Raw genomic sequence first — 24,711 nt, 5'->3', positions numbered from 1 at the left:
TTTCTCCTGATTGTGTGAAAATGAAAGAGAACAATTATTCTCAAATCGCAAGAATTACTGCAAACATTTAGAAAAATATATCTGATTTTGCATTCATAGAAAACACAAAAAAGGACTGCACGATCCTATTCCAAGTCATGCTGTACTGTACAACTTTGTATCTAAACAAAGGAACATATTTGAATTGAGAACAAAAGTTAGATTAAGTTGTCTCAATTTGTGAAATACTGAAAGCGGTAACATTTCGATTTTTACGAGCATTTGCCCACTGCTTTGCATACGACTATCTTATTTGAAAAAAAAAAAAAATCCCTCATGATCTTCACAAGCTTCAATGAAAGTTTTCCATTTTCCTGTTTCCGATGAGAATTCTGTTCAAAGTTTGCATGCTGATTGCTCACCACCTTTAAACTTGGGGCCATCTTTGACGAAGAATAAAATGGGCACCATCAATTTCCTGGTATTTAAATGTAGTGTTGCGCACGGAATTAAATATAGGATCCCAAAGAAGTAGAAAAGAACATAATAGAAAATAGATCAATCACACAAGACATCAAGATATAAGTGGTTCGGCTTAACAAGCCTACATCCACTGGCGAAGACGACCCGGAAGAAATTCACTAATAAAAGATTGAGTACAAAGATAACAGGAAGAAAATCACTCAAAACTCAAAGCCCCAATACACCTAAATCTCACTCTCACACAAGAGAGAAAATTGACAAAGAAAACTCTATTCTTCTCTAAGTGCCATAAGGCACAGCAAAGTGAGAAAACCCTAATGAGACATGTGGCTTCTAATTTTTCTTCCACTTTGCCTTGTTGCAAAGCCTCCCTTTTATAAGGCAATAAGTCGGTGAAGGGATACTCCAAAAACAAGTAGTAGTGGAACACTGACTTCGGCTAGGGTAATAACCTCAAGTCTCCAATACTACTTGTAAAAGGAGAGGCAAATATTACTAGAACACTATAAGCCAAAGACAACGAATGGGCCACACGTATGACTTGTGAAATACAAGTTACACCACAACATGTAGTTGTTCAGATATTTTACAAAGATGTCTCAGCGTCAGCGCCATCCATTTTCTGGTATTTGGGTTGTAGAGATGAAGATATCCAACATCTTTGGGCACCTGTTAAATAGGAGATAGTTAACACAAATGACTCCATCATACAAAGCCATAATATGACACTAGTCGTTGTGGGTAAACTTTCGAAAAAGAAACATTGTATTCCCACGATTATTACCCTTTGTTGAACAAGGAGGTATAAATGCCTCTTGACCTCTGACGGTGAATGTGTAAGAAAAATGAATCTGATATAAGGTGAGCTTCCACCTCTTGACCTATTACAGCAATACAACATGACAAGCTGGGACTTCTCCTGGTTTCTCAAATGCCACAAAGATCTGTCCAGGTGTATCCTAAAGGAGAGATCTGAGAGGCTTTGTTAATACTTGAGAGAATTCCTCTGCTTCTGAAGCTTACAGAATGACAGTGACCTGGCAGGGAAGCAGAAATATTATAAAGGGATTCTCAAGTACGATCGGTAACATGAAGTTCTGCTTTCAATAAGATAGTCATTACTTGTAATTGCTCTGGGGTTGTATTGGTGCACTTGTACACCATTCAATTGAGTATTCTGTTTCTGTTTCTGCTTCAGTTGGTGAAAAAAGTAACACATAATTCCCAATCAGAAAACATACCCTGCTTCAGTTAGTCTACCCATATACCGCAGAAAACAGTAAAAAAAATCCAATTTCACTCTTATGGGAAATGAAATTTGAAAATTAGCATACCTGTCGGATCACAGGGTCTTAGGGGATGTTCTGGATTTCAGGGTCCTGCATTGCTTTGGCCTACAACATGGTTTCATAATATCTACTAATATTAGATATCAGCAAGGGATATGCCACATGAAAGCAACATGGAAGAGGATACAAAGATGGATGGCCTTATAATTGGTCAAAACGGGGATGTTCCATATCAGATTGTGCATTCAGCTAGAGAAAGAAAAAAAGGATAACATGATCCTATTCCAAGTCGTGCTTTACTGTACAACTTCGTATCTAAACAAGGGAACGTATTTGAGTTGACAATAAAAGCTAGATTAAGCTGTCACAATTGGTGAAATACTGAAAGCAGTAACATTTAGATTTTTCACGAGCCCTTGCCCACCGCTTTGCAAGAGAATCAGGGAAAGTTTCATACCAGTATCTTATTTGAAAAGAAAAATCCCTCATGGTGTTCACAAGTTTCAAGGTAAGTCTTCCATTTTCCTGTCTCCCATAAGAAATTTGGTTAAAGTTTGCATGCTGAATGCTCACCACCTTAAAACATGGGGCCATCTTTGACGAAGAACCAAATGGGCAAAATGCCAATCCAAGGATGTCACCAACATCCATTTTCTGGTATTTGGGTTGTAGATGAAGATATCCAACATCTTTGGGCACCTGTTAAATATGAGTTAGTTTCCACGACTTATAACACAAATGACTCCATTATACAAAGCCATTTTGACAGCAATCATTGTAGATAAACTCTAGAAAAACCACTAATAACATGATTTCATCTTGTTCCTTTTTCTATTAAAAAAAAAAAAAAATTATATTCAAACTGTTTTATCATTTTCCTAATATAACCAAATGGGCCATATATTACCCTTACATGTTTGTCAATTTTTGAACTCAATTGAAGGGAGAAGTATGTACTTTCCTTAGAAATATTCAGATACATAATTGTGAATAAAATATTGAAAGAAAACTGTCAGCAGAGTGCTTGACAGTAACAGTAAAGCAGCACAGCTGCAGGGGAGAAAAAAAGAGCTCAACCTGCTCTTCATTTTAAAAATAAAAAAGTTTGTAGCTTTCTGCATTCTCTTTGACCCAAAATATAATCAAACAAACTCATATCGTCAAGCTCATGATCAACCCAAATTCTTCTAAACCCATAGGAATGACACCACCTAACAAATAGAGAGCATTATATCAAAGAAACTCCTAGGATCAATGGGGCTTCAAAAAATTAGACATTTTCATTCCTCCTGAAGCAAGTAAACACCAACAAAAAAAATGTATTTAACTCAATAATGGCATGAAAAAGCCTCATTTAAACAGAATCTTTTCATCTCATTTCGGAAGGGATGGAAGATAAAGTGGATTAAAACTAACATGTTGGTGTGTAGTTTGTATGCACTCGAGAGAAACAAAAAAAGTCAAAGACAAAAAAACAAAAAAACAAAAAACAAAAGAAAAGAAAATGTTGAGGATATAAAAAATCACCTGCTGCCATTCATACAAATTGACAATTCAAAGCCTCTATTGTAGAAAAAAAAAAAAAAACAGAGCAATATTCACTTGATCTCGATTTATTACGCACTGTAAGTCCAACAAGGCACCACCAAATTTTCAGTACCTATTCACCAGAAAATAAGTATATGTTGGAATCAATAAATAAATAGTAACACTTTCAGTACCAACAAATTCTTGACAACAATCCTCACGCTAAAAACAGCACAATATCTCTTAAGAAACTGAAATAATATGTGAAAAAACACTCACACTCCACACACAACAGATCTGAGCTGCACAACAAATTTGGCTCTCTTTCCAGCTTGTCTCCACACATTTCATTCATTCAGATTTCCAACACCACAGATTAGTGACTCCACTCATACTTTAAGACTGGCCCTCCATCCCATGACATTCCTTTTTCTGCAACACAATTTTTGTAACATGAGTTTACTGATTATATGATTTATATGTTAGGGGCTAACTAAATCAGATCAATACAAATGTTACGATTTTTCAGTAAAATACACTTTTTGTTATAAATAAAATACATTTATGGGCTTGAATTCAGCAAATATAAAACAGACCCAATTCGTGAAAAACTCAACCCAAATATTTAGGAGTTGGAATAATTGGCTAACCTTCGGGCATTCACGCCTCAAAGGATCATAGAATCTATTTGCCTGCCTCTTGCTTCTTGTAATTGTCACCCAGCTATTCGAACTTCCAGATTCTGCTAATTAAAAGTTTCCCATACAATTAATTAAACAAATACACAAACAATTCGACAGTAATAAAAAGAAGCGAAATTTATCGGACAAAGAAAATATCTTTTATATATATATATATATATATGAAAGAATTAGAGAAATTTATTACTAGAAGCAAGAGGATCATACCTAATCGTTATGCAGATATTATAACTGAAAATGGGACTCTTGCGATGCTTTTTGCTCATCCAATATAAACTTCCCGATCAAAAAGTACGTTATCGACGTCGGGAATCTTTCGTTGTTCTTTTCGTTTCTTGCTTTGCCACCACTTCCTTAACAACGGGCAGTTAGAGATATTTAATTCAGAAAGGGAGGCAGGCAACACCTCTTTGGGCATGTACTTGAGCTTAGGGCAGTGCCTGACAGACAAGTCTTGAAGAGAGGTGAGGTGCTGAAGCCCATTCTTGTCCAAAGATTTCATATTTGGAAATCCATAGAACGAAAGAGAAGTCAAACAAGAAGGCATCAACCCTGGCTCTGGAAAAGACACCACATCTTCAGATTTGCTACCGATATACAAACGTCTAATAGACGAAAGTTTTTGCAAACCCCATTCCATCCGACTAGCAAAGAGTTTCTCACAGTACTCAACGTTAAGAATTTGCAGATTGGAAGGAAAGCCCCCTTTAGGTAACAATTCAACTTCTGGACAATCGGTTATAGCAAATTTTTCAAGAGAAGGGAGGAGTATATGCATCTTCTCTGGCAGTGACCTCAGACTTTCACATTTTTGTACCCAAAAGGATTTAAGGTTGGGGGCACGAATTCCTTCTTTTGGAAAAGATACAAAATTCGGGCAATTGCTAATGTGAATATGCAAGGTCACTAAATCACGTCCATGTTGTTCTGAAGCTGTAAATGATCCCAGATTCGTACACCCAGAGATGTTGATTTTATAAAGCTTTGAGAATAAATCTAATGGAAATGACTTGAGGGAATCACAATTGTCCAACTTCAACGTTTCAAGGGACGAAAAGTGTGTTGGGAGCTCTAACTTCATATACTTTTTGATTGTTAACTTTTGAAGGCAGCCGTTGGAGTCCACCAGTCCTTGGGGAAGAGACTCAAATCCTTCAATTTTGAGCTTCTGCAGTCCGGTTGGCAATTCCTTTAACTGAACCTTATTACAATTTTTTAAATACAATTCGTGCAAAGGAGCCCTTGGGAATGAGGCAGCCAACTGCGGACATTCCAAAATCTCAAGTTTGGCTAAAGAAGGAAGATGGATGGGCAGCTCTCCGGTTAGCTTGTGGCAGAAACTAATATAAAGCTCCTCAAGTTGAGGAAAAGGTCCGCCTTCGTTTTCAGCACCAAAAGAAGACCATTCCTCCCACTTCAACATTTGCTCGAACCTTAGAACTTTCAAGGCTCCAAATGGCTTAGCCGATGAAGAATCGCTCCCATAAAACTCACGATCCACTTTAACTACTTCTTCAAACCCAACAACAGAGAGGTACCTCAAAGAGGGTAGTTGCCCAAGTGGTGGCAAGTTACAACAATGTCTACAGTTTTCTAAGCGAAGGGACACTATATTAAGGAATGAATGATGCCCTATCCAATCTGGAAAAGTTTCAGCGCCATAGTTGTTGATAGTGAGACTTTTCAAGTTACGATGAGGCCGAAGATTGTCAAGTACAAATCTTTGACATTCTGAAATATTAGTATCTAATGCATTCCATTCCAACACCAACTCCTCAAGGTACTTCCTTTCTTTCAAGCATGCTTTCAAAGCATCCTCAGGAGATACAACATTTTGGAGCTTTAAAATAGAAAGCTTTCCTCGGAGATTTGAAAGTTTTCCCAGTTCTTCAATGCAAGCCCCACTATGTTTGCTGATGATAAATTTAGTTAATGTTCGTAGGCATTTTAGTCTACTCAACTGCATTGGCATCTCCTTTATGGCAGTTCCAATAATATCAAGATGACGTAAATTAACGAGTTTCCACACATCTCTCGGTAATACAGAAAGACCTTCACAACCTAATAAATTCAATGTTTGCAAATTGCACAACTTACATATGGAATCAGGCAACCTTACAATTTTAGTGAAAGAAAGGTTCAAATAACGTAAATGCTTAAGTTTGCCAATTGATTCGGGCAGCTCAATCCTATTATAATGGTGAGATAGAGAGAGCACCCGCAATGACCTTAGATTTGGCAATAAGTCATGTGGTACTCTATTAGCTAAGAAGCAGACGATATTATCCGGTGGCGACAACTTTAATGGCAAGAATGTGTGCAATCGAGTAGACTTGTAAAGTGCCTCAAACTTCTTAAAGTTGTTATATCGTTTTCTTAAATATGACAAATGGCGAGTCTTGTTCAAAATTTCTTGAGAATTGTCAACCTCCAGTCTAAAGGTAAATTGTCCAGAAACAAATTTTGCCAAGTCGTTGACAAGATCATGCATTATAAGACCTGATTTGTTGCCACTTGATTGTTCAAACAATGATCTTGATGCCAAAGCAAGGAAGTAGTCTTCACCAACCTCTTCCATTCCTTTGTTTCTAGTTTCTTCTAAGAAACCTTCTGCCATCCATAATAAGACTACTTGATCTTTTTCTAAAACATAATCCTTGGGAAATATTGAACAATAAGCAAAACATTGCTTTAATTGTGGGGAAAGATATTTGTAACTTAATCTTAGAGCAGGAAGAATGTTTGTTTTGTCAATTGGTGAATCCCATAGTTCGCTCTTCAATATATTCTCCCATTCATCCACATCTAGTTTAGATCGCAAGAGAGCCCCAATTGCCTTGGCCGCTAAAGGTAGGCCTTCACACTTTTTCACAATTTGTCTACCAATTACTTCTAGCTCTGGACGTGCATCAAATATGCCATCGAGGAATGCAAGTTTTGCAAATAGTGACCAACAATCTTCTTCCAGTAACGTCTTTAGACGATGAGTTGGAACAGTGCGCATGATTGATGCAACATCGTCATTGCGTGTAGTTACAATGACCGTGCTTCCAGGTGCCCCAGATTTAAATGGCTTACTTAACATCTCCCAATCAACATAATTCTCATTCCAAACATCATCTAGAACTAGTAGAAATTTCTTCTCCACCAATTTCTCATTTAGTGTAAGTTGAAGCAAATTTAGATTATTACTATCAGTATTAGCAGACGAACCTACTTCTTCTAAAATTGTTTTCGTAAGCTTTAACACGTCAAATTCATCCGAAACACAAACCCATGCTTGAAGGTCAAAATGCTCCTTCACCATCTTGTCCTTATATACTAGTTGAGCAAGGGTGGTCTTGCCAATTCCTCCCATGCCGACTATGGGAATCACACACAAATTTTCATTGCAAGATGCATCATCTGAGACCAATAAACTTATTATTTTTTCCTTATCATCATCCCTACCAAAAATATCAGATTCTTCGACCAAAGAAGTCGTGATAAATCTTTTTGATGATTCTCCTCCAACGCCTTCTCTTAGACCTAGATCATCCTTTTGTCTTGCTAGATATTCTAGTTTTTCAAGTAGCTCTTTTATCTTAGGCTCTATCTCCTTGACAAAATGATTGAAAAAAGTGGAGATGGAGTTTCGTACCTTAGTTGCAGTGGTTTGAAATTCAGCATCCAACTTACACTGCAAGGCTTCAGTGGCTATCTCATCTAGGACGTCTTCTGCATCGTAGACAACATCTTTCAGGTTATGAAGCCACTCTTTCACAGAAAGATCCATAAGTTGTTTTTCCTCCGCATCTTCGCACAGTTTATGGACGGACAACAATCTTATCTTCAACTTCTCTACGTCTCCTTTGTTGAGTTTGCGCCGCCGAAAGAAGTCCACGAATTCGGGAGACGCCATCCTGTCAAATAACACTTGGAGGGAGGCGGAAAGAAAAGCTCCTCCCACTAAGGCCCCAGCCATCGGAAGAAATAAACGGAAGTGAAGGAAAGTGATTGCAAACGGCAGAGCAAAGTGAGATTGCAATGAAAGATCGAATGAAAGGAAGATGAATGGAGCAAACGGCAGAGCAAAAGGAGAATGCAATTGAAGAAAATGATGGAAAAGGAGGAAGGTGATATGTTTTGCTTTCTAAACCGGAAACAGCTTTGGGAAAGTGATGGACCCACACGGCTGCTCGGGAAAAAAAGAAATGGACCCACACGGCTGATGGATGAGTAAAATTACCATTTGCGGCAGCTTTGTGGTGGACTCCACACCACGTGATTAACTCAGAGTAATCAATCAAAGAAAATGGAAAGCAGGTAAACTGATGCTGTTTTAAAGCCTCCATTATTGGTAATGAGTTGAAGAAAAATATGATAATTAAGATAAATTTAAAATAAGTATCATTCAAAAATTGTATGGAAATGATAATTAATTAGTTTCGGTTGAGCATAATTGTATGGAAATGAATGAAAGAAAAAATTACCTGCCTACTTTATGCTTGTCTTGTATGCTCACTCATAAGAGAAAAGCATTGAAGCTTGGGTTTTGAAATATATATGATTCAGGATTTTATTGCTTCGGTTGAGATTTCTAAAAACTGGTTTATTAATAAAGTCTCTAAATAAAGATTCAAAGTTCTAATTCAGTTCAATTATAACAAGATGAGAGTAATTTGACAAATGGGCTCCTAATTTTAAATTTATTACGTCAAATTAGTCACAAAAAAATCTACTAAAGAATCCCCCTTACCAAAGAATATGTTGGCTGATTGTGTGGCTAGTTGCGCTGGCTCCACAACATGTGATTTAACGGCATTCATTTGGTTTTCGTTTCAATTACTAATTAGTGTATTCCACAAGGACCGTAACACTTTTTGGCACATTTCTTACTATTTGATTATATTTCTTACACTGTACTTTTTGTTTTGAGTTTGTTATAAGATATTCACACATTTTTGGGTATGTTGAACCCATGTAATTGTTTCCCAATTTGCTTAGAGAAAAGAAAAAAAAAAAAAGGAATCAAAGAAAAAGTAAAGTGGGGAGCTGATTTTTTGACTAGGAACACTTGCACCATGGACATTAATGCTTTCACCATGTATAATATAGTCTTATTTTTCTTTCCTAGGATGTAGGCACCATAGTAGTAAGGAGCCCACATCACATGACAATAAAGCCGTTTCATTTCCCATCACCTAAACGAAGAAAAAAAAAAGAAAAGAAAGCAATTTCATGGACATTGCTTTCACCATTAAATTCTCAAATCAGTAATTGCTTAAGTGGGGATCTTTATTGGACACGAAGCTTAAATTATTAACTTTTCCTAGAAAGTAATTTACAAATTAATTTGGTAGTTGATAATTAAGCAAATAATTTGGATGATCAATATCTTTTAATTATTTTATCAAATATGAATTGACACATCACTTTGTAATAAAAATTGTAGTATGTGTTATTCAGCTTGGAAGACAGTATTTTTTTTGAAAGAGATTTGGGCCTACAAAACGTTATTATGGAAGGTGATGCTTTGAAAATAGTTCATGTCTTTCAGATGGAAGACCAACTATGACAGAGATACGGTATATTAATTGAGGATGCGAAGATTATTTTGCAAAACTTCTAGTCTTGACTTGTGATGCATACAAGAAGAAAAATAAATATGGCAGCACACCGGTAACACCCCAGATTTTAAAACTCATTTAAAGATATTATTTTGAAGATAGATATTATTTTAATATTCATATTAGGTAAGAATATTCATTCTCGATGAATTTATGAATTTATATAAATATTATAAGTATGAATATTGATTTAAGATTATTACATCATAAGGCTTGATTTTTTATGAGATATTATTTTCATATTATTTTATTTAGTGATTTAAGAGATAAAATAATTTAATAGGGCGAGCTGAATATTTAAGTATCAATTTAGATTGCGATCAAAATAGTGAATGATTGATTTTTTTTTTAAGAGTGATGGTCATGCACACATTCCCCATTTTTCTTCTCCTTTTCTCTTTTCTCTTTTCTCCTACCGTCCTACGCCTGCCGACAGCACCCTTTCCCCTTTTCTTATATTTTTCTCCTCTCTGTTCCCCACCCGTCCCACCACTCCACCAACATCTCCACTCACTCTTTTCTACTCAATTTTTTTTTTTATCTTTCTTTATCTTTTCTTTCCTTTTCCTTCTTTTTCCCCACATTCCACTCCCAAATTTTTTATCCTTTCTTTTCCTCTTTGTCTCTTCCTCCCACTCAATCACAGATTTTATTGCTGGATGATGAAGCCGAGAGAGTGCGTGGGAATGGGATAGAAATAGATGGAAATAACATGAGAGGCAGAGAGCAAGAAGCATAAACCTGGGAGAGAAACGAACAGGCAGTAAGAGAGAGAGATCAAAGCAAGCTTATGGGTCGATTTTTGGGTTTCTTTTAGGATGGATTGGCCGATTTGTTTAGTTTCCATTTAAATAAACCATCCCTATCCTTTTAAGTTCAACCGCACACCACCTTCCCCTTCATTTTCTTCCACTGTCTTTTTTTTCCCCTTTCACCGACTGACACATCTTTCCCTTTTGCCTTTTTAATTTATTTTTCTTCCCCCTCAATCATGCATCTCTTGTTCCCCTCTTTTCTTCACCTGCTCCCCACTCTCACCTTCCCTTGTCTTCTTTCTTGACGTTTCCTCTTTCTCTCTGATAATAAAGAGAGAAGAAAAAATAATGGACAAATCTTATAAGCATCTTCTTGGTATTATAAGCATTTGTTTGAAGTTATAAGTATAAGCATCTTCTTGTGTTTTTTCAAATATAATGTGACTTTTAAAATTATTATCGAATTTGAGATAATCAATTAAATTATTTTAGTGGAGAGGAATAACCAAAGCTCTCTCTTGCAATAATGTATCTCTAATAAATTAATGAGGGGGTAAGTAGAGAACAAGTCATTAACCTCATATACATATTCAATTATTTTAAGCATAAGATGAACATCATCTTGCTTAAAATATGATTATTAATTACCTAATACAGCCACCCTCATTTCTGTAGAATATATGGTTGAGTGGGTCAAATTAGTCGTGTAATAACTATTAGAAATGAGGAAAATAATTGTGCTTGTAGACGTGAAAACAACTGTTAACAGGTGTTCTAGATTATCTAATTAGAGAGAAAGAACCAAGAACCAAAGGTATCTCCTCCAATAATTACATTATCTTATAAAAGAATTCATTGGACCTAAATGACAAAAGTGGCCTGCAACTTCATTCATCTGGAAGAAAGAAAAGATGGATGTTGGTTAATTATCAGAGGAAGTTTTTAGCAGTACAGTGCCAAGTTCTTAGCTTGTATGTCTTAACCAAGGATTTATTGCAAGTAAAACATCATGTAATCTTGGGTTCAGCTAATCTTGTTACTGAGATTACTAATTTCTTGTAACATTTAGTATGTCTTTACTATAGGTTGAATATGTTGCTGAGACGTGTAACTAATTACTTGTAAAATGATTGCATCAAGAAAAGACAAGCTTTCTCAGTCTTGAGGCTGACATCTGGGTAAATCTCGGGTCATGATGCTCTAGGCAATTAAACTTTTACTTTAGATCACTCTTTGAGGGTCAAGAGATAGTAGAAACTGTTTTGATCAATAATATTGTGCTGCCAAAGCATAATTTTAGATCAAATTACATGAATAATGAATGTGCACAGGTTACCCTTGAGAAGAATTCAATTTTCCAAATCATGCATAAGCGTTAATGGAATTTATTTTTCTCCTGATAGTGTGAAAAATGAAAGAGAAAACAATTATTCTCAAATCGCAAGAATTACTGCAAACATTTAGAAAAATACATTAAAAATAATATGACTTCAATGCACCAAAATCCACATTTGATTTTGCATTCATAGAAAACACAAAAAAGGACAGCACGGTCCTATTCCATGTCATGCTGTACAGTACAACTTTGTATCTAAACAAAGGAACATATTTGAATTGAAAACAAAAGCTACATTAAGCTGTCTCAATTGGGCACCTGTTAAATAGGAGATAGTTAACACAAATGACTCTATCATACAATGCCATTATGACAGCATTCTTTGTAGGTAAACTTTCGAAAAAGAAACATTGTATTCCCACAATTATTACCCTTTGTTGAACAAGGAAGCTTAAATGTCTCTTGACCTCCTCTGATGGTGAATGTGTAAGAAAAATGAATCTGATATAAGGTGATATAAGGTGAGTTTCCACCCCTTGACCTATCACAGCAATACAACAAGACAAGCTGGGACTTCTTCTGGTTTCTCAAATGCCACAAAGATCTGTCCAGCTGTGTCCTAAGGGAGAGATCTGAGAGGCTTTGTTAATACGTGAGAGAATTCCCCTGCTTCTGAAGCATACACAATGACAGTGACCTGGCAGGGAAGCAGAAATATTATAAAGGGATTCTCAAGTACGATTGGTAACATGAAGTTATGCTTTCAATAAGATAGTCATTACTTGTAGTTGCTCTGGGATTGTATTGGTGCACTTGTACAACATTCATTCAGTATTCTGTTTCTGCTTCAGTTGGTGAAAAAAATTTCACATAATTCCCTATCAGAAACTCTGTAACATACTCTGCTTCAGTTAGTCTATCCATAATCCATATACCGCAGAAAACAGTAAAAAAAATCCAATTTCACTCTTATGGGAAATGAAATTTGAAAATCAGCATACCTGTCTGATCACAGGGTCTTGGAGGATGTTCTGGATTCATAATATCTACTAATATTAGATAACAGAAAGGGATATGCCACATGAAAGCAACATGGAAGAGGATACAAAGATGGATGGCCTTATAATTGGTCAAAACGGGGACGTTCCATATGATATCTGTCTCAATTGGTGAAATACTGAAAGCAATAGCATTTACGAGCCCTTGCCCACCGCTTTGCAAAGAATCAGGGAAAGTTCCATACAAGTATCTTATTTGAAAACAAAAATCTCTAATGGTGTTCACAAGCTTCAAGCAAAGTCTTCCATTTTTCTGTCCCCCTTAAGAAATTTGGTTAAAGTTTGCATGCTGAATGCTAACCACCTTAAAACTTGGGGCCATCTTTGACGAAGAACCAAATGGGCAAAATGCCAATCCAAGGATGTCACCAACATCCATTTTCTGGTATTTGGGTTGTAGATGAAGATATCCAACATCTTTGGGCACCTGTTAAATAGGAGTTAGTTTCCACGACTTATATCACAAATGACTCCATTATACAAAGCCATTATGACAGCAATCATTGTTGATAAACTCTAGAAAAATCACTAATAACATGATTTCTTCTTGTTCTTTTTTCTAAAAAAAAATTATATGCAAACTTTTTTTATCCATTTCTTAAAAAAACCAAATAGGACCATATATTACCCCTACATGTTTGTCAATTTTTGAACTAAATTGAAAGGGATGTATGTACTTTCCTTAGAAATATTCAGATACATAATTGTAAATAAAATATTGAAAGAAAACTGTCAGCAGAGTGCTTGACAATAACAGTAAAGCAGCACAACAGCAGGGGAGGAAAAAAGAGATCAACCTGTTCTTCATTTTTAAGATAAAAAAGTTTGTAGCTTTCCGCATTCTCTTTGAACTAAAATATAATCAAACAAACAGGTTTCTTCAAGCTCATGATCAACCCAAATTCTTCTAAACCCAAAGGAATGACGCCACCTAACAAATAGAAAGCAATATATCAGAGAAACTCCTAGGATAAAAAAAATAAATCTATTTAACTGAATAATGGCATGAAAAAGTCCCATTTCAACAGAATCTTTTCATCTCATTTTGGAAGGGATGGAAGATAAAGTGGATTAAAACTAACATGGTGGTGTGTAGTTTATACGCACTCAAGAGAAACAAAACAAGTCAGACAAAAAAAAACAAAAGAAAATGCTGAGGCTATAAAAAATCCTCTGCTGCCATTCATTACCTTTTCCCACATGCCAGCTTTCAGGAGAAAGATACAAATTGACAATTCAAAGCCTCTACTGCAGAAAAGAAGAGACCAATATTCCCATGATCTCGATTTTGTACGCACCATAAGTCCAACAAGGCACCACCAAATTTGCAGTATCTATTCATCAGAAAATAACAATATGTTAACACTTGCACTGAGTTGCACATAACAATCTAAGCAGATCAGATATAACATGTGCATACGATAACTAAATCAGATCAACACAGATGTTACCATTTTTTAATAAAAAAGATCCCACACTTTTTGTTATAAATAAAATAAATTTATGGGCTTGAATTCAGCAAATATAAAATAGACCCAATTCGTGAAAAACTGAACCAAATATTTAAGAGTTGGATTGTTAGCTGACCTTCAAGCATTCGTGCCACACAGGATCATAGAATCTATTTGCCCGCTTCTTGCTTCTTGTAATTGTCACCCACCTCTTCGAACTACCAGATTCTGGTAATTAAAAGTTTCCCATACAATTAATTAAACAAATAGACAAACAATTCGACACTAATAAAAGGAAGCGAAATTTATTACGAGAAGCAAGAGGATCATATTAATAATTAGCTGATTGAGAAAAGCAATTACCTAATCGTTGTGCAGGTATTATAACTGAAAGTGGGACTCTTGCGAGGCTTTTGGCTCAACCAATATAAACTTCCCAATCAAAAATTACGTTATCGACGTCGGGAATCTTTCGTCGTTCTTTTCCTTTCTTACTTTGCCACCATTTCCTTAACAAAGGGCAGCTATAGATACGTATAATTGAAAGCGAGGCAGGCAACACCTCTTTGGGCATGTACTTGAGCTTAGGGCAGTCATTGACCGACAATTTTTGAAGAGAGGTGAGGTGTTGAAGCCCTTTCTTGTCCAAAGATTTCATATTTGGAAATCCATAGAACGAAAGAGAAGTCAAACAAGAAGGCATCAACCCTGGCTCTGGAAAAGACACCACATCTTCAGATTTGCTACCGATATACAAACGTCTAATAGACGAAAGTTTTTGCAAACCCCATTCCATCCGACTAGCAAAGAGTTTCTCACAGTACTCAACGTTAAGAATTTGCAGATTGGAAGGAAAGCCCCCTTTAGGTAACAATTCAACTTCTGGACAATCGGTTATAGCAAATTTTTCAAGAGAAGGGAGGAGTATATGCATCTTCTCTGGCAGTGACCTCAGACTTTCACATTTTTGTACCCAAAAGGATTTAAGGTTGGGGGCACGAATTCCTTCTTTTGGAAAAGATACAAAATTCGGGCAATTGCTAATGTGAATATGCAAGGTCACTAAATCACGTCCATGTTGTTCTGAAGCAGTAAATGATCCCAGATTCGTACACCCAGAGATGTTGATTTTATAAAGCTTTGAGAATAAATCTAATGGAAATGACTTGAGGGAATCACAATTGTCCAACTTCAACGTTTCAAGGGATGAAAAGTGTGTTGGGAACTCTAACTTCATACACTTTTTGATTGTTAACTTTTGAAGGCAGCCATTGGAGTCCACCAGTCCTTGGGGAAGAGACTCTAGTGCTTCAAATCCTTCAATTTTGAGCTTCTGTAGTCCGGTTGGCAATTCCTTTAACTGAACCTCATTAATATTTTTAAAATACAATTCGTGCAAAGAAGGAGCCCTTGGGAGTGAGGCAGCCAACTGCGGACATTCAAGAATTTCAAGTTTGGCCAAAGAAGGAAGATGGATGGGCAGCTCTCCTGTTAGCTTGGGGCATAAACTAATATAAAGCTCTTCAAGTTGTGGAAAAGGTCCACCTTCATTTTCAGCACCAAAAGAAGTCCATTCCTCCCACTTCAACATTTGCTCGTACCTTAGAACTTTCAAGGCTTCAAATGGCTTAGCCGATGAAGAATCGCTCCCATAAAACTCACGATCCACTTTAACTACTTCTTCAAACCCAACAATAGAGAGGTACCTCAAAGAGGGTAGTCGCCCAAGTGGTGGCAAGTTACAACAATGTCTACAGCTTTCTAAGCGAAGGGACACTGTATTAAGGAATGAATGATGCCCTATCCAATCTGGAAAAGTTTTAGCGCCATAGTTGTTGATAGTGAGACTTTTCAAGTTATGATGAGGCCGAAGATTGTCAAGTACAAATCTTTGACATTCTGAAATATTAGTATCTAATGCATTCCATTCCAACACCAACTCCTCAAGGTACTTCCTTTCTTTCAAGCATGCTTTCAAAGCATCCTCAGGAGATACAACATTTTGGAGCTCTAAAATAGAAAGCCTTCCTCGGAGATTTGACAGTTTTCCCAACTCTTCAATGCAAGCCCCACTATGTTTGCTGATGAAAAATTTAGTTAATGTTCGTAGGCATTTTAGTCTACTCAACTGCATTGGCATCTCCTTTATGATAGTTCCAGTAATATCAAGATGACGTAAATTAACAAGTTTCCACACATCTCTTGGTAATACAGAAAGACCTTCACAACTTGATAAATTCAATGTTTGCAAATTGTACAACTTACATATAGAATCAGGCAACCTTATAATTTTAGTGAAAGAAAGGTTCAAATAACGTAAATGCTTAAGTTTGCCAATTGATTCAGGCAACTCAATCCTATTATAATGGTGAGATAGAGAGAGCACCCGCAATGAGCTTAGATTTGGCAATAAGTCAAGTGGTACTTTTTCTGTTAAGAAGTAGTAACTACTTGATGGTGACAACTTCAATGGCAAGAATGTGTGCAATCGAGTAGACTTGTAAAGTGCCTCAAACTTCTTAAAGTTGTTATATCGTTTTCTTAAATATGACAAATGGCGAGTCTTGTTCAAAATTTCTTGAGAATTGTCAACCTCCAGTCTAAAGGTAAATTGTCCAGAAACAAATTTTGCCAAGTCGTTGACAAGATCATGCATTATAAGACCTGATTTGTTGCCACTTGATTGTTCAAACAATGATCTTGATGCCAAAGCAAGGAAGTAGTCTTCACCAACCTCTTCCATTCCTTTGTTTCTAGTTTCTTCTAAGAAACCTTCTGCCATCCATAATAGGACTACTTGATCTTTTTCTAAAACATAATCCTTGGGAAATATTGAACAATAAGCAAAACATTGCTTTAATTGTTGGGGAAGATATTTGTAACTTAATCTTAAAGCTGGAAGAATGTTTGTCTTGTCGATTGGCGAATCCCATAGTTCGCTCTTCAATATCTTCTGCCATTCATCCACATCTAGTTTAGATCGCAGGAGAGCCCCAATCGTCTTGGCTGCTAAAGGTAGGCCTTCACACTTTTTCACAATTTGTCTACCAATTGCTTCTAGCTCTGGACGTGCATCAAAGATGCCATCGAGGAATGCATGTTTTGCAAATAGTGACCAACAATCTTCTTCCAGTAACGTATTTAGACGGTGAGTTGGAATAGTGCGCATGATTGATGCAACATCGTCATTGCGTGTAGTTACAATGACCGTACTTCCAGGTGCCCCAGATTTAAATGGCTTACTTAACATCTCCCAATCAACATAATTCTCATTCCAAACATCATCTAGAACTATTAGAAATTTCTTGTCCATCAATTTCTCATTTAGTGTAAGTTGAAGCAAATTTAGATTATTACTATCAGTATTAGTAGACGAACCTACTTCTTCTAAAATTGTTTTTGTAAGCTTTAACACGTCAAATTCATCCGAAACACAAACCCATGCTTGAAGGTGAAAATGCTCCTTCACCCTCTTGTCCTTGTACACAAGTTGAGCAAGGGTGGTCTTGCCAATTCCTCCCATGCCAACTATGGGAATCACACACAGATTTTTATTACAAGATGCATCATCCAAGACCAATAAGCTTATTATTTTTTCCTTATCATCATCCCTACCAAAAATATCAGATTCTTCGACCAAAGAAGTCGTGATAAATCTTTTTGATGATTCTCCTCCAACGCCTTCTCTTAGACCTAGATCATCCTTTTGTCTTGCCAGATATTCTAGTTTGTCAAGTAGCTTTTTTATCTTAGGCTCTATCTCCTTGACAAAATGATTGAAAAAAGTGGAGATGGAGTTTCGTACCTTAGTTGCAGTGGTTTGAAATTCAGCATCCAACTTACACTGCAAGGCCTCAGTGGCTATCTCGTCTAACACGTCTTCTGCATCGTAGACAACATCTTTCAGGCTATGAAGCCACTCTTTCACAGAAAGATCCATAAGTTGCTTTTCCTCGGCATCTTCGCACAGTTTATGCACGGACAACAATCTTATCTTCAACTTCTCTACGTCTCCTTTGTTGAGTTTGCGCTGTCGAAAGAAGTCCATGAATTCGAGAGATGCCATCCTGTCAAATAACACTTGGAGGGAGGCGGAAAGAAAAGCTCCTCCCACTAAGGCCCCAGCCATTGGAAGAAATAAAAGGAAGTAAAGGAAGGTGATTGCAAACCGCAGAGCAAAGTGAGATTGCAATGGAAGATCAAATGAAAGGAAGATCAATGGAGCGAAGGGCAGAGCAAAAGGAGAATGCAACGGAAGAAAATAAAGGATAAGGAGGAAGGTGATATGTTTTGCTTTCTAAACCACAGGTATACCGGAAACAGCTAATGGGAGTGATGGACCCACACGGCTGCTCGGGCAAAAAAGAAATGGACCCACACGGCTCATGGACGAGTATAGTAACACTCAATTGATAAGGGGCAGCTTTGTGATGGACTCCACACCACGTGATTAGCTCAGAGTAATCAATCAAAGAAAATGGAAAGCAGAAAAACTGATGATGTTTTAAAGCTCGTCTTGTAGTTGTATACTCACTCATAAGAGAAAAGCATTGAAGCTTAGGTTTTGAAATATATATGATTCTGGATTTTATTGTTTCGGTTGAGATTTCTAAAAATTGGGTGTTAATAAAGTCCCTAAATAAAGATTCAAAGTTCTAATTCAGTTCAATTATAACAAGATGATAGTAATTTGACAAATGGGCTTCTAGTTTTAAATTTATTACGTTAATTAAATTAGTCATCAAAAAATCTACTAAGTAACCCATATTGCCACGTTGTAATAAAAGTGGTAGTATGGGTTATTCAGCTAGGAAGACAGTATTTTTTGAAAGAAATTTGAGCCTACAAAACGTTATTATGGAAGAATAGTTCATGAGACCAATTATAACAAAAATACAATACGTTAATTGAGATTGCGAAGATTGTTTTGTAAAACTTCCAGTTTTGGCCTGTAATGCATACAATAAAATAAGCAAATATGACGGTACATCTGTTGGCGAAAAGGGCACTCTATACACCAACGGAGAAAATTTGGATGGAAGAATAATCATGATTTTATTCATGATGTAATGCATGCCGAAAGTTGTATTCTTTGAGCTTTTGATTGAATGAATAAAATTTCGTACTTCAATATTTTTCTATTATTTTATTTGAGAGACCATTTTTCCATCATATTAGGAACTAATTATATACTAATTGATAAAATGCATGTATCTAAACAAAGGAACTAATTACACAACAACATACTTGAATTGAAAATTAAAGCCATATTAAGCTGTTTCAATTGGTGAAATACTGAAAGCAGTAACATTATCTAAAAGCCAAATTAAGTTGTTCCTCCCACTAAGGGCCCAGCCATGTTTTCTGGTTTGTAATGGAAGAAATAAAAAGAAATGAAAGAAGGTGGTTGCAAACATCAAAGCAAAGTGAGATAGCAATGGAAGATCAAATGAAAGGAAATGAAGGAAGGTGATTGCAAACAGCAAAGTGAGATAATTGCAAGCTATGTTTTGCTTTTTACTCCGGACAACATATACGGGCCGGGGAGTGATGGACCCGCACGGCTGCCATGGAAGGTGACTTGAATCAATATAGTGGGCCTAACTTATGAAATGAACAAAAAAAAAAAAAAAAAAAAAGGTGGGCATTAAAGTCGTGGATGGAATAAATTAGATTGTCTTATTTGAGAGGAAGAAACAAAGCTCTACCTTGCAATAATATAGAAACAGAGAAGCTATTTGTTACATGAGTTGCTGATTTTTAAACGAGGCTGGCACCCTAGCTAGTTGGATACGGAAAACAGTCTTCGTTTCTCAATTTTGTTGCTAATTAAGCTTTGGACTTCATTGTTCGATTGAATGTGGTGTTATTTATTTAAAACATCTGAAACCACCAAAAGAGGGCATGAGTTTTTGTAAAGATGCTGGCTGTGCTGTAATTTGATTATGAGAACTTGAAATTTCCACACAGTCGCTTAAAACATGTATAAAATGACATAATACAACCATAGAAACATATATTAAATTATTAATTATCTCAAAAATTTAAATAAATAAATAAAGTATGAATATAGTTCTTTAATTAATATTTTAACATCCCAAGAGGCCGTTGTTGTTTGGCTTGTATTTTAGATCGCTCTTGTTGGAGTTAAGAGATAGTAGAAAGTGTTTTGATCTATACAATGTGGTGTCTGAGCATCATTTCGGATCAAATTCCATCAAGAATGAACGTGCATGGGTTCCTTTAAGACCAATTCAACTTTTAGAATCATGAATAAAAAAACAAGACCGTTACAACTCAAAGTTCTGACCTGAAACTACAATGACAATGCAATGCGAGCTGTAGGTGATTAAGGATCTTAAAGCAGAGAAGTTATCATAAGACTCACAAATAAAGTTCTGAAAACTCAAAACATAAACAAAATTGCTGCTTTCATAATCATTTCCATCACCTCATTAGCCTTTTAAGTTTCCATTTCGTTTTACTAATAGTACAACACTGTATTTGAAATGAATTTTGAGCAGAGTTGAATGCATACTTCTTTGAATGGGGTGGGGTGTCTTCAGCTTCAAGAATATGTCTAACTTGTCCCATTTTTGGCTGCTTCTGTGCATTAGGGTCTACAGAACATAAAGCCACAAGAAGAGACCGCTTCAATGTCCTTGAAGTAGGCTTCTCAGGTAGCTTTGGATCCAATACTCCTTCCGGATTCCTGTTTCCGACCACATTCTTAAGTCACTCAACTAATTAGTTGAGATAAAAATTCTTTGCTTTCTAATTACAAGCAACATGGAAGATGAAATTCTACTATATTTGAAGCAAAGTGATATTCCCATGACAAAGGTTGTAATGTAGCTACTCTCGGAGCCGAGGAGCTTGGCAAGGCCAAAATCTGAAACCTTTGGATTCCACAGCTTGTAAACAACTTTAGGTTCCTGTGCCTGATGAAAGTAAGCTAGCCTACATGATTAGTCCAGTTATAAACATGTTTTATTCAAGTGGCCAATACAATGCCATGGATGAGATGCAGGGAAAGGAATGAAGATATAAAAATAAGGTTCAAATGTGAGTGACCACAATATAAGTTCATATATAATATGTTGGAGATGACCACAATATTTCAAACATACATCAGTAACAGTCCCACCAATACATGTTATGAGGTGGAGAGGTAAATAATAGTACCTTCAACGAATCAACCATTGCGCCAAACTTTGCCAATGTGGTCAAGAACCTAAATGACAAAGGTTACCACATAAGCTCACTCCCTAAGAGCAAGTGCCCTGCAACTTCATTCATCTGGAAGAAAGAAAAGATGGATGTTGCATAATTATCAGAGGAAGTTTTTAGCATGTCTTTACTATTGGTTGAATATGTTGCTGAGACATGTAACTAATTACTTGTAAAATGATTGCATCCGGAAAAGACAGGCTTTCTCAATGTTGAGGCTGGCATCTTGGTAGTAAGAACTGGTAAATCTTGGGTCATGATGCTCTAGGCTATTAAACTTTTACTCAAGATCACTCTTTGAGGGTCAAGAGATGGTAGAAACTGTTTTGATCAATAATGTGGTGCCTAAGCATCATTTTAGATCAAATTACATAAAGAATGAATGTGCACAGGTTACCCTTAAGCACAATTCAATTTTCCAAATCATGCATAAGCATTAACGGAATTTATTTTTCTCCTGATAGTGTGAAAATGAAAGATAAAACAATTATTCTCAAATCGCAAGAATTACTGCAAACATTTAGAAAAATATATTTAAATCCAGGAGAAGTTGCGTGCGACTATCTTGTTTGAAAGAAAACCCCTCATGATCTTCACAAGCTTCAAGGAAAGTTTCCATTTTCCTGTTTCCGATGATTGTTCCTACCTTAAAACATGGGGCCATCTTTGACAAAGAACAAAATGGGCAAAGATGTCACCAACATGACAATTTAGTTTTATTGTTGTTGTTCAGATATTTACAAAGATGTCTCAGCGCCATCCATTTTCTGGTATTTGGGTTGTAGAGACGAAGATATCAAACATCTTTGGGCACCTGTTAAATAGGAGGTAGTTAACACAAATGACTCTATCATACAAAGCTATTATGACAGTATTCTTTGTAGGTAAACTTTCGAAAAAGAAACATTGTATTCCCACAATTATTACCCTTTTGCTGATAAAGGAGGCTTAAATGCCTCTTGACCTGTCACAGCAATACAACAAGACAAGCTGGGACTTCTTCTGGTTTCTCAAATGCCACAAAGATCTGTCCAGGTGTATCAATGATAAGGGAGAAATCTAAGAGGCTTTGTTAATACTTGAGAGAATTCCTCTGCTTCTGAAGCATACACGATAACAGTGACCTGGCAGGAGGAAGCAGGAATAATTATAAAGGGATTCTCAAGTACGATTGGTAACATGAAGTTCTGCTTTCAATAATATAGTCATTACTTGTTCTAGTAATTGCTCTGGGGTTGTATTGGTGCACTGGTACAACATTCATTGAGTATTCTGTTTTTGCTTCAGTTGGTGAGAAAAATAACACATATAATTCCCAATCCGAAACTCTGTAACATACACTTCTTAACGTATATCCATATACCGCAGAAAACAGGAAAAAAAAAAAAAAAAAATCCAATTTCACTCTTATGGGAAAAGAAATTTGAAAAACAGCATACCTGTCTGATCACAGGGTCTTGGAGGATGTTCTGGATTTCAGTGTCCTGTATTGCTTTGGCCTGCAACATGGTTTCATAAAATAAGTCTTAACATAAGTTTGAATAAGGATTTTGAAATGGCAGTTAAACCAAGGCCTTATACTATCATGCATGTGCCAATTGAGAACCAAATTACATAGATGTACTCATCATGTACCATACCTCCTCACTCCATCATGCATGTGCATATGGGTTGAGCATGGCCACTCTCTGCCCTCCTTCACAGCTCTTACTGAACATACACGATCTAGTTGAGCAGAGAGATGGAAAAAAGGTAAAGTTCATGCGCCTCCTTTCACTTTGTCAAAAAAATAAAATAAAATAAAATTTATGAACTTGAATTTAGCAAAGAATATAAAAGAAACCCAATTCGAGAAAAGCTGAACCAAATATTAAGGAGTTGGATTAATTAGCTAACCTTCTGGTATTCATGCCTCACAGAATTATGGATTCTATTTGCCGGCCTCTGTTTCTTGCAATTGCCAGCCACCAAACTTCAAGAAATCGGGAAAATTGCAAAAATTGGACTTCCACATGACAGTACATATTTTAATGGTTGACATGATAAATGTCACTTAAACTGTCAATTCAATTTTTAAACATAAGAAGTATTGAAATTTTACTAGTTTATAAAGTAATTGTGTCAAGTGAAGAATTTCTTAACGGTAGAATTCTACTTTCATAACAAGTTGTAAAAGTAAGTTATAATACCCCTAACAACACTCTTCCTCTAACGAGAAAAGCTTCGAGCAAGGGTAGTTGCCCCACTAGTGCCAAGGGAATGCACTTTTAACCATTTTCGAAGCTTAGGAGCACTAAATTAGAAAATGAAGGATCTCCTAACCAAGTTGGAAATTTTATTTGAAAAGAAAAATCCCTCATGGTGTTCACAAGCTTCAAGGAAAGTCTTCTATTTTCCTGTCCCCCATAAGAAATTTGGTTAAAGTTTGCATCCTGAATGCTAACCACCTTAAAACATGGGGCCATCTTTGACAAAGAACCAAATGGGCAAAATGCCAATCCAAGGATGTCACCAACATCCATTTTCTGGTATTTGGGTTGTAGAAGAAGATAACCAACATCTTTGGGCACCTGTTAAATAGGAGTTAGTTTCCACGACTTATATCACAAATGACTCCATTATACAAAGCCATTATGACAGCAATCATTGTAGATAAACTCTAGAAAAATCACTACTAACATGATTTCTTCTTGTTCTTTTTTCTTAAAAAAAAAAAAAAAATTATATGCAAACTTTTTTTATCCATTTCTTAATAAAACCAAATAGGACCATATATTACCCCTACATGTTTGTCAATTTTTGAACTAAATTGAAAGGGCAGTATGTACTTTCCTTAGAAATATTCAGATACATAATTGTAAATAAAATATTGAAAGAAAACTGTCAGCAGAGTGCTTGACAATAACAGTAAAGCAGCACAACAGCAGGGGAGGAAAAAAGAGATCAACCTGTTCTTCATTTTTAAGATAAAAAAGTTTGTAGCTTTCCGTATTCTCTTTGAACTAAAATATAATCAAACAAACAGGTTTCTTCAAGCTCATGATCAACCCAAATTCTTCTAAACCCAAAGGAATGACGCCACCTAACAAATAGAAAGCATTATATCAGAGAAACTCCTAGGATCAAAAAAATAACTCTATTTAACTGAATAATGGCATGAAAAAGACCCATTTCAACAGAATCTTTTCATCTCATTTTGGAAGGGATGGAAGATAAAGTGAATTAAAACTAACATGGTGGTGTGTAGCTTATATGCACTCAAGAGAAACAAAAAAAGTCAGACCAAAAAAACA

The 24,711-nt window shown here is 36.1% G+C and overlaps 2 protein-coding genes and 2 long non-coding RNA genes across 9 annotated transcripts; all 4 read right to left on the bottom strand.

The window, feature by feature from the left end:
• Positions 1-225: 225 nt before the first annotated feature.
• LOC132191858 (uncharacterized) lies at positions 226-23,853 on the bottom strand. Of its 6 annotated transcripts, XR_009441305.1 has the most exons (12): positions 23,608-23,853; positions 23,315-23,390; positions 23,059-23,194; positions 22,858-22,917; positions 22,631-22,746; positions 22,346-22,542; positions 22,065-22,232; positions 2,209-2,327; positions 1,797-1,856; positions 1,585-1,654; positions 1,247-1,499; positions 226-1,131 (listed from the first exon to the last, which is right to left on the bottom strand). It is a non-coding gene; the product is annotated as an uncharacterized LOC132191858 (long non-coding RNA). The 6 variants fall into 6 exon arrangements; XR_009441301.1 differs by having other exon boundaries at positions 23,315-23,853; XR_009441302.1 differs by having other exon boundaries at positions 1,585-1,651; positions 23,315-23,853.
• On the bottom strand, positions 4,242-7,841 carry LOC132186518 (putative disease resistance protein At3g14460). Its single transcript, XM_059600501.1, has one exon. It carries the CDS (start codon positions 7,752-7,754, stop codon positions 4,242-4,244), a length of 3,513 nt encoding a protein of 1,170 aa, XP_059456484.1. The 5' UTR covers positions 7,755-7,841.
• On the bottom strand, positions 11,922-12,825 carry LOC132168303 (uncharacterized). The gene is made up of 3 exons (XR_009438825.1): positions 12,681-12,825; positions 12,462-12,569; positions 11,922-12,376 (listed from the first exon to the last, which is right to left on the bottom strand). It is a non-coding gene; the product is annotated as an uncharacterized LOC132168303 (long non-coding RNA).
• LOC132186429 (putative disease resistance protein At3g14460) lies at positions 14,607-17,711 on the bottom strand. The gene has a single exon (XM_059600407.1). The coding sequence runs from the start codon at positions 17,709-17,711 to the stop codon at positions 14,607-14,609; it is 3,105 nt and encodes a 1,034-aa protein (XP_059456390.1).
• Positions 23,854-24,711: the final 858 nt, after the last annotated feature.

Source organism: Corylus avellana, chromosome ca1 (genome assembly GCF_901000735.1).
Source record: "Corylus avellana chromosome ca1, CavTom2PMs-1.0".
Classification (NCBI taxonomy): domain Eukaryota; kingdom Viridiplantae; phylum Streptophyta; class Magnoliopsida; order Fagales; family Betulaceae; genus Corylus; species Corylus avellana.
The sequence above is the reverse complement of the archived record's forward strand: the minus strand, read 5'-3'. Positions and strand labels throughout refer to the sequence as shown.

Coding starts and splice junctions, on each gene's coding strand:
- LOC132186429 (XM_059600407.1), bottom strand. CDS start 17,711: ATGGGAGGAATTGGCAAGACCACCCTTGCTCAACTTGTGTACAAGGAC.
- LOC132186518 (XM_059600501.1), bottom strand. CDS start 7,754: ATGGATCTTTCTGTGAAAGAGTGGCTTCATAACCTGAAAGATGTTGTC.